Here is a 12720-nt window from a genome sequence, read left to right on the forward strand (position 1 = left end):
GAACACCCCCCCCCCCCCTCCCTAGAATCCGAGGGTGAAGTAACAATACCGGTGGATGCTTTCACCAAAGCACCTTCACAGCAGAAAGTACAAAATTGTCCTGTCATGGAATAAATTACAACTTTGCTGATTAATGTAGTCATGTAGTAGTTTATTCGTTTATTAAAAAAACATTCCATGTATGGCTTAAGTCCCATTTTTTGGCACCAGTGTCCATTCAGTTACAGGGTTCTAGTACAGTAGCAGGTGTCTGCAAAAGAAAATGGATAGAAATTAAAGTGACAATTGAGTAATACCTGCAACCATTAGAAAAAAAATACTGCAATGGTATTTATTGAAATTCAAAAAAATAATATAAGGGACCAAAAAAAGAGGATACAGCAGTCTGGGTTTTGATGATGTACAAGTAGTTCTGCCTAAGATCCAGTTAAGATTAATTACATACAGGGCTCTACCATAGGCTCAGGGTTGAAAGAAGGCTAATATCCCCACACACAAAATGTTGAATAAGGTTATTAATCCAAGTGCAGTGTGCTATTAATAGTCCATGAGCAGTCGAGGCCTTGATCCAGGACAAGCCCTGTTAGGATCCCAGGCCGTGCTGACTCTGGAGAAGCCTCTGGAGCTCCTTGAACTGCTCCACCGTCTGGTCCTTCAGGTCTGGGTTGGAGATCTGCAGCCGGATGCTGTCTGTTGACCAGGACAGCTCTCCAGAAAACATCTCTGTTAGGATCCGCGCCACCACCGGGACCACCTGGACATGAAATGGATGGAGGAGAGGGTCCCTGTTAAGTCAATGTGATAATTTCGTGTGTACTGTATCTGATGGGTATGGGGTCAATTCGTTCTGCTCGCCTGCACAACGATGAGCTTCTTCTCTTTGGGTTTCCGTTGGTCTGGCCAGTCCTCCCCGAAGCAGAAGCAGAGCTCAAACGGGGGTGGGGTGGGAGTTTCACCCTTCTGGAACAAGATGAGCCCTGTTGTTGGTGTGCATGAGAGGGAGAAAGAGAATCTCCTGTAATGCGATAATCACTGTGTATGTGATATCTGTTCTACAGCTAATCCATTTGGATGCCTGGGCTGTGCAACAATAGCAGTACAAGCAATAAGCACTACTCAAGAGCTTACTCACAGAAAGGGCCTGTGACTGAAATATTCAGGGATCAACTGAAACTCAGACAGCCTCAAGTGAACTGAAAAATCATGACAATGGAGTCCAGCATTGTTATCTGACAGGATCATTTGGTGTTATGTGATTAATTGATCTCAATAAAAATAAAAAAAGTTTGAGGGATCAGATGGGGATTCAAACACTATGAAACTGCTGCCTTAGATGACTAAAATACCAAGGAATAAAATGGATTGACTGACTCACCGTGCAGGAAGTTATTGAGGCTGAACACTTTGTACTTCCTCTCCCTCTCCATAGGGTTGGGAGGCCCCTGCTCGTCAACGCCCGGCCCAGACCAATACACCTTGCACTGACACAACCTGATAGCGTATATATCCTGCTCCCAGATCTCCAGGATCAGGCCTCGATCCATCACATCCAGCAGGTGCTCTGTGTAGAACCGCTGCTTCTCATTTTGGATGTCGGCCGAGCCAGGGAAGAGAACTTGGTTGAGGTTGACAGGGCCGAACAGGTCCACCTGCTCCGGGGTGGGCTCCAAGTGGCCGTAGTACAGCCGGCAGCCCTGGGGGTTACTCACCGTCAGGGAGCCCATCTTGCGACCCCGGTACTGGAACTTCATGTCTAGGTCAGTCACTGAAACCAGAGTCAAAGAATGTAGTGTTGGAAGAATTGTAAGCACTTCAACAATTGTCAACATTTAATACAGCTCTTTCTAATCATGCCTAACAGTATTCTGACACCAAGTTATCATAAGACTGAAAAAGGGGTGTTTATCAATGAATAACACATTACCGCTTTAGCTACAAAAGGGTAAAACTCGATTTTGCCTATTCCAATTAACTACAGAACCTGTCTTACCATCCCCCACACTTCCAGACAGCTGCCAGTGTGTTCCATTTGATGGGTGTGACAGACAGACAGCTATTCCAGACTACTACACTAATGCCTGATAGCCTATAATCCATCGAATGAGTCAATTGGAGGCAACTGTTATGAGTGAATGTATTACAATGTTGGCATTGTGTTGCATGCAGCAATACCAAATAAAGTTGACGCCCTGTTTTTATGGTAGGGGAATTACAATGAATATTTTTGGGGGATAACATGCAAGGAACTACTGCAGAAGTGCCTGACTGCCAAAGTAAAGCCATAGTACATAAAGCAGTATTCTTCTCAACACAGCATAGGTGCTACTCCACTCACATGGCAAGCTGTTCAGCAGGTCATATTTGTAGGGTGGCACCGCCTGCTCTTCTTCCTGGTTCTGGACTCCCGACATGGCCTCCATTGGGGCGGCACCTGGGTTAGGGGCAACCGGAGCCACAGATGCAGCAGAAGGAACCATGGTGGCCATCTCAGTGACCATAGGAGGCTGCATGCTCCCTCCACCCATCCCCAGGCCGCTGGAGGGTTCTGCGGGTCCATGGTGCACAAAGACCCCATGTTCCAACTTCACCACCAATGGAACGTGGGCAGAAAACTCTGGGGGAGCCATGGTTAGCTGAGGGAGATCCGCTGCCATGGTATTGCCACCGTTGGGATTGGCGTACATGTTGGGACTGGGGTACATAGGGGCGTGGTAGGATGTGCCATATCTGTCATTGAGGGGGGAGCTAAAGGGAAGGTCTATCCTATGTGAGGTAGGGAATGCCTGATAAATGCGGGGGTCACTAATTCTGGGGTCTGGGAGAGACAAGAGGACAAACACAAACACATTAGACCTTGCATAATGTCAATAGTGACACATTTCAAAAGGTTTTCTGCCTAATTCACAGAGGGCTCAGTAGCAAAGGTGTATTGACACTTACCAATGGAGAGATCAACAATATTCGGCATCTGAAAACAAAGACAAGATTGAATGTTTATGTAACAAAGCTGATATATGGGTATTGTTCTCAGATTGCTCTGAGATAATGGAAAAGTAATTGTCTACTTTTCTACACCTTACCTCCTCCTCATCTTCATCAACTGTGTCTGAAACCAAATCAAAAGGAATATGCCATCAACATGGAGGAGAAAATCTCATTAAATTTCACAAAACATGAATATCTGAGATTATTTGACGTTCAGTTCAACGAACTTATTCTAAAGAACTAATTTAAATTTGAAGACAGACAATCAGATAAGACTTGCAAAGCTGCCAATGAGCCTGCATGCTTATGCACGTGTGCGCACACACTCTTACCTCCATTGCAGGGCTGGTCACAGACCTCGTAGTTCTTGTAGGGCTGGGCGGGTGTCTCCTTGGTGCCGTCGTACTTCAGTTTGAACTCCCGGCTCTTGTTGAGGGCACAGCGCAGGTTGGCCTTCCACTTGGCAGGGTCCGGCTCATCCAGACCCTCCTGGTACTTCCCTGTCTCCAGAGCCCAGGCCTGGGGGAAGAGATGGGGAGGCAAGGAAGAGAAGGAAGTTACATTTTAAATGAATTAGAGAAGGAGTCACATCTGGATGGAATCAAATGGGTGAGGGTTAAATTAACTTCAAATCAATTAGTCACAACTAGGGTGCATTCAGAAAGTATTCAGACCCTTTGACTTTTCCAAATTTTGTTACATTACAGCCTTAAATCGTTTCCCCCCCCTCATCAATACACACACACACCCCATAATGACAAACCAAAACAAGTGTTTAGAAACTGAAGCAGAAATATCACATTTACATAAGTATTCAGACCCTATACTCGAATACTTTGTTGAAGCACCTTTGGCAGCGACTACAGCCTCAAGTCTTCTTAGGTATGACACTACAAGCTTGGCACACCTGTACTTGGGGAGTTTCTCCCATTTTTCTCTGCATATCCATCAGGTTGGATGGTGAGCGTCGCTTCCCAGCCATTTTCAGGTCTCTCCAGAGGTGTTCGATTGGGTTCAAGTCCGGGCTCTGGCTGGGCCACTCAAGGACATACATAGACTTGTCCCGAAGCCACTCCTGCGTTGTCTTGGCTGTGTGCTTAGGTTCATTGTCCTGTTGGAAGGTGAACCTTTGCCTCAGTCTGAGGTGCTGAGTGCTTTGGAGAAGGTTTTCATCAAAAGATCTCTCTGTACTTTGCTCTGTTCATCTTTCCCTGAATCCTGACTAGTCTCCCAGTCCCTGCCGCTGAAAAACATCCCCACAGCATGATGCCGCCACCATGCTTCACCATAGGGATAGTGCCAGTTTTCCTCCAGATGTGACACTTGGCATTCAGGTCAAAGAGTTCAAACTTGTTTCTCATGGTCTGAGAGTCCTTTAGGTGTCTTTTGGTAAACTCCAAGCGGGCTGTCATGTGCCTTTTACTGAGGAGTGACTTTCGTCTGGCCACTCTACCATAAAGGCCTGATTGGTGGAGTTCTGCAGAGATTGTTGTCGTCCAGGAAGGTTCTCCCATTTCCACAAAGGAACTCTGGAGCTCTGTCAGAGTGATAATCGGGTTCTTGGTCACCGCTCTAACTAAGGCCCTTCTCCCCTGATTGCTCAGTTTGGCCGGGCGGACAGCTCTAGGAAGAGTCTTGGTGGTTCCAAACGTCTTCCATTTAAGAATCATGGAGGCCAATGTAGTCTTGGGGACCTTCAATGCTGCAGACATTTTTTGGTACCCTTGCCTAGATCTGAGCCTCGGCACAACCCTGTCTCGGCGCTCTACAGACAATTCCTTTGACCTCATGGCTTGGTTTTTGCTCTGGCATGCAGTGTCAACTGTGGGACCTTATATAGACAGGCGTGTGGCTTTCCAAATCATGTCCAATCAATTGAATTTACCACAGGTGGACTCCAACCAAGTTGTAGAAACATCTCAAGGATGATCAATGGAAACAGGATGCACCTGAGCTCAATTTAAAGTCTCATAGCAAAGGGTCTGAATACTTATGTAAATAAGGTATTTTTAATTTTTAATACATTTGCAAAAATATTTACGGTTTCGCTTTGTCATTATGGGGTACTGGTGTAGATTGATGGGGCAAAAAAGTAATTTAATAATTTTTAGAATAAAGCTGTAATGTAATAAAATGTGCAAAAAGCCAAGGGGTCTGAATACTTTCAGAATGCACTGTAAATGGAGAACAGGGTAATGACTAATGAGGAAATGACTCGTCAAAAGAGGCAGAGAGTAGGCTATTGCCGCTGTTAGTGCAGTGGATATCATGTGGACATCCTTACACACGAGGTCAAAAAACCCAGAGGTTTGACACTAAGAGATTCAGTGGAAATGAAACTAAGGCTATTTCAGTTCACTAAAACAGTTGATACATTTATCGCTGAATGGGATAAGGAAGTGTGTGGGTGACATAGTAACTGAGTACCTTAGAAATACTCTTGAAATGTGCTACTTACTTGAAAAAGTTGATCTACGTATACAAAGTAAGCAGAACTTTGATCTAACTACATTGTGATATCAGAATGACGACAGAGTTGAAGTACCCAGGTCTGTCACGCCATTCTCAACATGAACCCCCCCCCCCCCCCCCCCCCTCTCACCTTGAAGATGGTGTTCTCTTCCTCAGAGGTGGGCAGGTGTCTTGTGGCGTGCCTCCAGGGGATCTGGAAGATCCGGTGGTCCGGGCTGAGCCACTGCAAGCCGGGGTACCTCCCGCTGTTCACCTGGGCTAACAGCCAGGGCTTCAGGCGGATCCTCCGAGGCTGCACACTCATCATGGGGCAGGGCACCACGCAGGGAGGAGAAAGGGGCTTCAGAGGGGGTGAGTGAAGGGGCTGGAAAGGTGAAGGGAAAAGTAATGGTTAAGATGGGTGATTGGTCACTGGGGGTAGGGGAGAGAGTGGGCACTAAGGGATTGTCTTGAAGCGTGATACAATAGTAATGGTTCAGATGGGTGATGAGGCAATGGGGGTAGGGGAGAGAGTGGGCACAGGGATTGTCTTGAAGCGTGATACGATAGTAATGGTTCAGATGGGTGATGAGGCAATGGGGGTAGGGGAGAGAGTGGGCACAGGGATTGTCTTGAAGCGTGATACGATAGTAATGGTTCAGATGGGTGATGAGGCAATGGGGGTAGGGGAACGTGGGGGAGGGTTGAAAGAGAAGATACTCCTGAAGAAGGCTGGGGAAAATAGAGAGGATGGGTGGGGAAAAGAGAAGTATGAAGGTGGAGAGAGTAGTCAACAAGTCAGATTTACCGTTTTTATTTATGATGGCAACAGGCCTGATTAGGAAATGATCTGCTGGGAAACAAAAAGTGTTCCATGGAATACAGAACAAAAACACTTTCAAGGCAATAAAAAACAACATCATAGAGTTGGGTGAATTAACATACACAACATGCAACAGTTGTAGGCTATTCCTTAATCCTTTACTCCATTTCATGACAGTCCCAAATTTGCTTTTGTCATCCTAAAATGATGGATTTGATACTAGGACAACAAGCCTAGGCCCCCCGGGCACAGATGCAGAGTCCACTGTCACACAATGAGATCACAGAGGATCATATGAACAACAGGTATACAGGTAACTCCTTTACAGCCAAAGACCAACTTCTGTCTCAAGCAGCACATCAGAGTCAAATATAAGGCCAACTTGTATTTGCCGCTGGATGCGCGGAGACAAACTAATGCATCTAGATAGAATATGTCCTCTTCCCGAGGCTGCCACAAATGGCCTTCTGAGCCCTTGTACCAACACACACACACACACACACACACACACACGTGAGTTGAAAAGGGCAAGGTAACTTTAATGAGTATGCAACACAGAACAACAACTGGGTGCAGAGGTGTCATGGCCATAGGGGCATGTGTTTATTTTTGGCATTAACTAGTCCAGATAAGTTTGCCTTTTTTCAACCTCATAACTAGCTACCGATAAGTTATTTCAGGCTTTCAATCAAGTTAGAGTAACTAGCTTGTCTTTCTCTTAGCAGGCATGCCTGCCGGCAAGGTTGTTAGACTTTCGAAAAGCAAGCAATTACTAAATAAGACTCACATTCCTATGAATCTTTCATACAGATTGTTGCAGAAATCCAGAGAAGCATATTTCTTAAAAGAAATAAAAACACCAGGGGGACACAGGCAGGTCAAAATACTGTATATGCTTTTTAAAATTATTATAATTTTTTACATAGAATTAAGAATAATGATTATGGCTCTAGATTGCAGGTAAAGGCCGTTTCAGGTATTTTAAAAATGCTAAGTTGTCCAACTTGCGGACAAGGGGGGAGGAGAGAGAGAGAGAGAGAGAGAGAGAGGACTAGCCCCCCTCATTCTTCAAGTTTTGTCAAGTTGGTTGTTGATCATTGCTAGACAATCATTTTGAAGTCTTGACATAGATTTAAGCCGATTTAAGTCAAAACGGTAACTAAGTCTCTCGGAAAAACATTCAATGTTGTCTTGATAAGCAACTCCAGTGCATATTTGGCCTTGTGTTTTAGGTTATTGAGATGCTGAAAGGTGCATTTGTCTCTCAGTGTTTGTTGGAGAGCAGACTGAACCAGGTTTTCTAGGATTTTGCCTGTACTTAGCTCTATTCCATGTCTTTTTATCCTAAAAAGCACTCCCTTGTCCTTACTGATGACAAGCATACCCATACATAATGCAGCCACCAACATGCTTGAAAATATGAAGAGTGGTACTCAGTGATGTGTTGTATTTGCCCCAAACATAACACTTTCAATACATAGCTTTTTAGTGCAGTGTTATTTTAGTGCTTTATTGCAAACAGGATGCATATTTTGGATTACTTTTATTATGTACAAGCTTCCTTTTCACACTGTCATTTAGGTTAGTATTGTGGAGTAACTACAATGTTGGTGGGGACATGGTGTGCTTTAAAATAGGGACTTCCCAATAGTTAAGAACTTAACAATAATTGCACAAGTCTGAATTACATTGTCTAAACTCTATAGATACATTTTTATTTATTTAAACATATTAAAACAGTAATAGCTTCACTAGGTTTCATTCAGGGTGTGCAGAAGACAGGTTGATATATATATTTTTTTTTTACATAAACCGACAACAAAAGTTGAAAATAGGCCGCCTGCCTGACACTGACATGATCATGTAAACAATCTTCAAAAAATAAAATATTTGTAATCGTTCTGAAAAAAATCTCAATAGGCTACTATAGTTGTTTTAGGAAACAAGTACAACTTTAAGCGGCACCCACCTTTTAACGATAGGTCTTCTCCACAAAATGATTTCGCTCCCTTGTATCGAAGAGTTCAAGAACGCTGACTGTAGTGATCCCTCCTTCCACAAACAGAAACAGGCCAGGCAGAGTATGCGCGCCGCCACAGGTAAGCTTTTTACTTGGTAGTCTAACTGACAAAAACCTTGCCCAACACCGTCACAAGTTCAAGTAGTGTGTGGGAGAATGACAGTCAGAAAGTCCAAGGCTTATTCAGAAGACTTTCCACAAACAGCGGCCAAACATGATTTGACTTTAAACATGAACAAACGTGGTGCGTGTGTGTTTGCTGAACCTGCCTAGATACCACCCTTCCGGTTGACAGACAGAAGTAATATGCAAACATTGTTTCATTTTCTATAGGCTACATTTTCGATAGGCTAAAGTATTACCCTAGTGGGTTGAAAATGTATACATTTTCAGTGGTGTAAAAAGTACCCAATTGTCATACTTGAGTAAAAGTAAAAATACCCTAATAGAAAATCACTAAAGTAAAAGTGAAAGTCACCCAGTAAAATACTACTTGAGTAAAAGTATAAAAGTATTTGGTTTTAATATACTTACGTTTCAAAAGTAAATGTAATTGCTAAAATATACTCAAGTATCAAAAGTAAAAAATAATTTCAAATTAGCCTATCGACCCTACCCTAGTGGATGAAAATGTATACATTTTCAGTGGTGTAAAAAGTACCCAATTGTCATACTTGAGTAAAAGTAAAAATACCCTAATAGAAAATCACTAAAGTAAAAGTGAAAGTCACCCAGTAAAATACTACTTGAGTAAAAGTATAAAAGTATTTGGTTTTAATATACTTACGTTTCAAAAGTAAATGTAATTGCTAAAATATACTCAAGTATCAAAAGTAAAAAATAATTTCAAATTCCTTATTGTAGACATCATTTACAAACCTACCTCTGCCAAATCAGAGGCAGTAGGGATGACCAGAGATGTTCTCTTGATAGGTGTGTGAATTGAACCATTTTCCTGTCCTGCTATACATAAAAAATGTAACGAGTACTTTTTGGGTCCAGGAAAAATGTATGGAGTAAAAAGTACATTATTTTATTTAGGAATGTAGGGAAGTAAAAGTAGTCACAAATACAAATACCCCAAAAAACGACTTATTACTTTAAAGTATTTTTACACCACTGTCAATTTTGATGCCAATAAGGATAGATTATTGGGGGAGCGATCTCCAGATCAGAGAAGATCAGCTCGAGAGAAGTCAGGTGAGAGAAAGTTCCAGACATCATTATGTTTTCCCACCAGTTAGATTATTGTTTTAGCCAAGGTCAGTGTTGTTGATATGTAAGTACATATTTCATATCTTTCAGGTGTTTATGTATGAAGACGCACTCTGCGACAATAATGTGATATTTATGGTTAAGCTAATTATAGTTTCTACTGCAAGCTACTAGTAGTTATTGTGAGCTGGCTAGCTCTGTTTTGGTTGTCATATAATTTCGGGAACATTTAACACTGTATTTGTATAGGATAATGTCCCCCAGTGCCTCGTTATATGCCCTGTAATTGTATAGGTGTATGTATGGTACATCATTATATCAGTATTACATTGTATTTCACTGTTTATAGGTATTCACATTCATTGTGCAATGCAGACGATGGTGCTATCCATACTACGTACATTGTGCGTTGCTGTTCCATGCCTGTGCATCTTCAGCGTAATTAAACCACCTCAACTGGAATCCTCCCTGCCTGTCATCTGTGCTCTTACCAGCACACGGGAATGAACACGTAAAGTAAAATCTAACCGAAGAAATATACAGTCCACCAAGTCCTCATTTAGATAGGGGTCCGTTAGAGCCGGATAAAGGTGTTTACTCCCGGTTCTAGATGCAGCATGTTACCGGTGAAGCCTGGACCTGGTCTGATCATCAAAGGTACCAAGCCTCACCTTATCCAAGGTATACTAGCACAGCACAGTATGTCCATTGGCAAGAAGATGACCTTCAGCCTCACATGGAGGAAGCTGCCAAGATGACACCCCTCACTCCACCCAGTCCCTTCCTATCCAGCCAGGCCAGATGGGACACAACTCCAGATGAGTGGGAGACATTCAGAGAGTACAGGTCTGTCCTAAACCCTCATCTGACCCACGAGAGCAGAAGGATGAGCCACAGTAAGCAGAGTAAGGAGAAACAGAGGTCTGTCCATGGTCTACAACAGTCACTGGGAACACAGGAAGGCACCTACAGAGCACAAGCTAGTGAGAGAGTACATCGAGCAAGAGAGAGCCCAGCTGCGGCAGTCCCAGCGGGCCATACAAGTCTGGCTCACTCAGCTACGTGAGCAACAAGAAGAGATGGTACAGCTCTGTGCTGCCACAGCTCACATCCCAGTCTATAGCTAGTCTCTCTCCCACTAAGCCAGCCCCTACAGAGGTACCCTTCCAGCAGATAGATGTCTGCTGGCACCACAACGGTCCGCGTCAGAACTGGTTGAGCATACGAAACCATCACCCAACAAAGAAGATACAGCTTGCGATGGACAGTATGACAACAGTGAGTGGCCTAACCCCCCCCCCCCCCCCCCCCCCCCCAATGTGACCTCCAGCAAGTGATAAGTCACTACTGCTGTGTCATCAGAGTGACACTCCAAGCCTACAGTGCGGCTACCAAGACCCTCCCGCCGGAGCTATGAATCAAATCAAATCAAATGTTTGAGTTCCCTCAGTCCCGGCGCTCACTCCACCTGTCAGGAGGCTACTCCTTCACCAGTGTCAGCTCCTAAACACTCCCAGTGTGAAGTACCAGCCCGCTTACGGTGCCAGGGTGTGTCTACCCGTCCCTGCCATTGGTTCTTAATTTGCCCTCAGCATGGGTTTTCAGGTGTCCCTGGTGCCCTACTAGCTAAGCAGTCAGGTGTTCCCCCTAGTTTCCTGCCAGGTGACTGTTTGGACTGTTTCCTGCTGTTAGAACAATGCAGCGTTCCATCAATGAAATTCACCCCTCTCCCAGGAGGACATTCTCACCACAGTGTGCCCCTGATGGACTAAGTGTTCCTGCCCGGCTGTTACGGACAGCAGCTCCTCTACTCTACTAGTACAGAGAACCCTTTACATCGTTTAAGTACTGGACTAGAGTTTATTTGTTATTAGTGGTTATACCTAGCCAGGCCATCTGTTGATGGGGCGGCTAGACACCCCTAGACATCTGGTCTCATGCCTGTTATTAAGTTTGAGTAAGATATGTAAGTAAGAGTTAAGTAAGTCAAGATAGTCAAGTTAACTATTGAGCCTTTCTTAGGAGTGAATTAATATAGTGAATTCAGGGGCGGCTGTACAAAAGGCTGTGAAGACTTTGTAGTTAATCATATCAGTAATGTTAGTTCATCATATCAGAGCTGTAGCTCCGCCCAGTGGTGAAGTGGAGCAGAGCATGCTGGGCGATCTCCAGCTCAGGGAAGATCAGCTCATGAGAAGTAAAGTGAGAGAAAGTTCCAGCCATCCTTGCATCCATTCCCACTAGTTAGATTTCATAGTGTTAGCCAAGGCCAGTGTGTGTCCTTGTTGATATGTTAGTAAATATTTAATATCTTTCAGGTATTTATGTCTGAAGATGCACTTTGCAACGATAATGTCATATTTATGGTTATGCTAATTAGTATTTTCTACTGCGAGCTAGCTAGTATTGTGAGGTGGCTAGCTCTGCTTTGGTTGTCAAATCATTTCGGACATTTTAACCCTGTATTTGTATAGGATAATGTCCCCCAGTGCGTCATTTATATGCCCTGTAATTGTATACGTGTATGGTACATCATTATATGAGTATTACATTGTATTTGACTGTTTAGAGGTATTCAAGTTCATTGTGCATTTGTAGCCCTGTACTGAAGATGGTGCTATGCTTTGTAGTACACGTGCAGCGTAGTTATGGGTCGTTCGCGAACGAGTCGGATCTTGTAAGTGAACGTTGGGAGCCGGCTCACATATCAGAAGAGCCGAATCTATTTATAAAAATATTTTAAAAATTAAGATATGAATAATCAAAAGATTTAAATCAATATAATTAACTAATTCAAAGAACGAAAAAATAAATAAAATAATATAGGCCTAAATGCTCAAGCGCACACACATTCGTTCTGAATGTCTGCTCATACAAACAGCCTCACCTGTTGTTCCTGTCAATCAGACACGCAGTGTCAACGAATAAACCAAAGATGCGTGAGGGAGGGCCGAGCCAATTTAGTCACACACTCAGCAGCCGAGGAGACAGAGGAAGGACAGCTGTGAAAACAACAGCTGGAAAATGAGTCGGAAGCACAGTAGCATTTGGATGCATTTTAATAATGTAGACAATGTTAGAGCACAGTGTAGAATTTGCCAAAACAAAATCTCATATAAAGCCGGTTCTACGCACAACCTACACCGGCATATGCGAACTGTGCACCCAACTGTGAAGCTAGCTGTAGTGGAGCGATTTCCAGCCATTTTTGATCGTGGAGGACAGG

General features: G+C 43.7%; 1 protein-coding gene across 3 annotated transcripts; it reads right to left on the reverse strand.

The window, feature by feature from the left end:
* Positions 1–170: 170 nt before the first annotated feature.
* On the reverse strand, positions 171–8538 carry LOC120032130 (interferon regulatory factor 5-like). Of its 3 annotated transcripts, none has more exons than XM_038978081.1 (10): positions 8229–8538; positions 6245–6286; positions 5588–5821; positions 3318–3504; positions 3081–3106; positions 2941–2968; positions 2336–2815; positions 1376–1765; positions 856–977; positions 171–754 (listed from the first exon to the last, which is right to left on the reverse strand). In XM_038978081.1, exons 3-10 carry the CDS (start codon positions 5762–5764, stop codon positions 584–586), a joined length of 1581 nt encoding a protein of 526 aa, XP_038834009.1. In that variant the 5' UTR covers positions 5765–5821; positions 6245–6286; positions 8229–8538; the 3' UTR covers positions 171–583. The 3 variants fall into 3 exon arrangements, with proteins under 3 accessions (XP_038834009.1, XP_038834010.1, XP_038834008.1); XM_038978082.1 differs by having other exon boundaries at positions 6245–6289; XM_038978080.1 differs by lacking the exon at positions 6245–6286.
* Positions 8539–12720: the final 4182 nt, after the last annotated feature.

This window comes from Salvelinus namaycush, chromosome 38 (assembly GCF_016432855.1).
Source record: "Salvelinus namaycush isolate Seneca chromosome 38, SaNama_1.0, whole genome shotgun sequence".
NCBI lineage: Eukaryota > Metazoa > Chordata > Actinopteri > Salmoniformes > Salmonidae > Salvelinus > Salvelinus namaycush.

Coding starts and splice junctions, on each gene's coding strand:
- LOC120032130 (XM_038978080.1), bottom strand. CDS start 5,764: ATGATGAGTGTGCAGCCTCGGAGGATCCGCCTGAAGCCCTGGCTGTTA. Junction 2,816..2,940: donor TATTGTTGATCTCTCCATTG/GTAAGTGTCAAT, acceptor TGTCTCTCCCAG/ACCCCAGAATTAGTGACCCC. Junction 978..1,375: donor CCTCAATAACTTCCTGCACG/GTGAGTCAGTCA, acceptor CACCAACAACAG/GGCTCATCTTGTTCCAGAAG.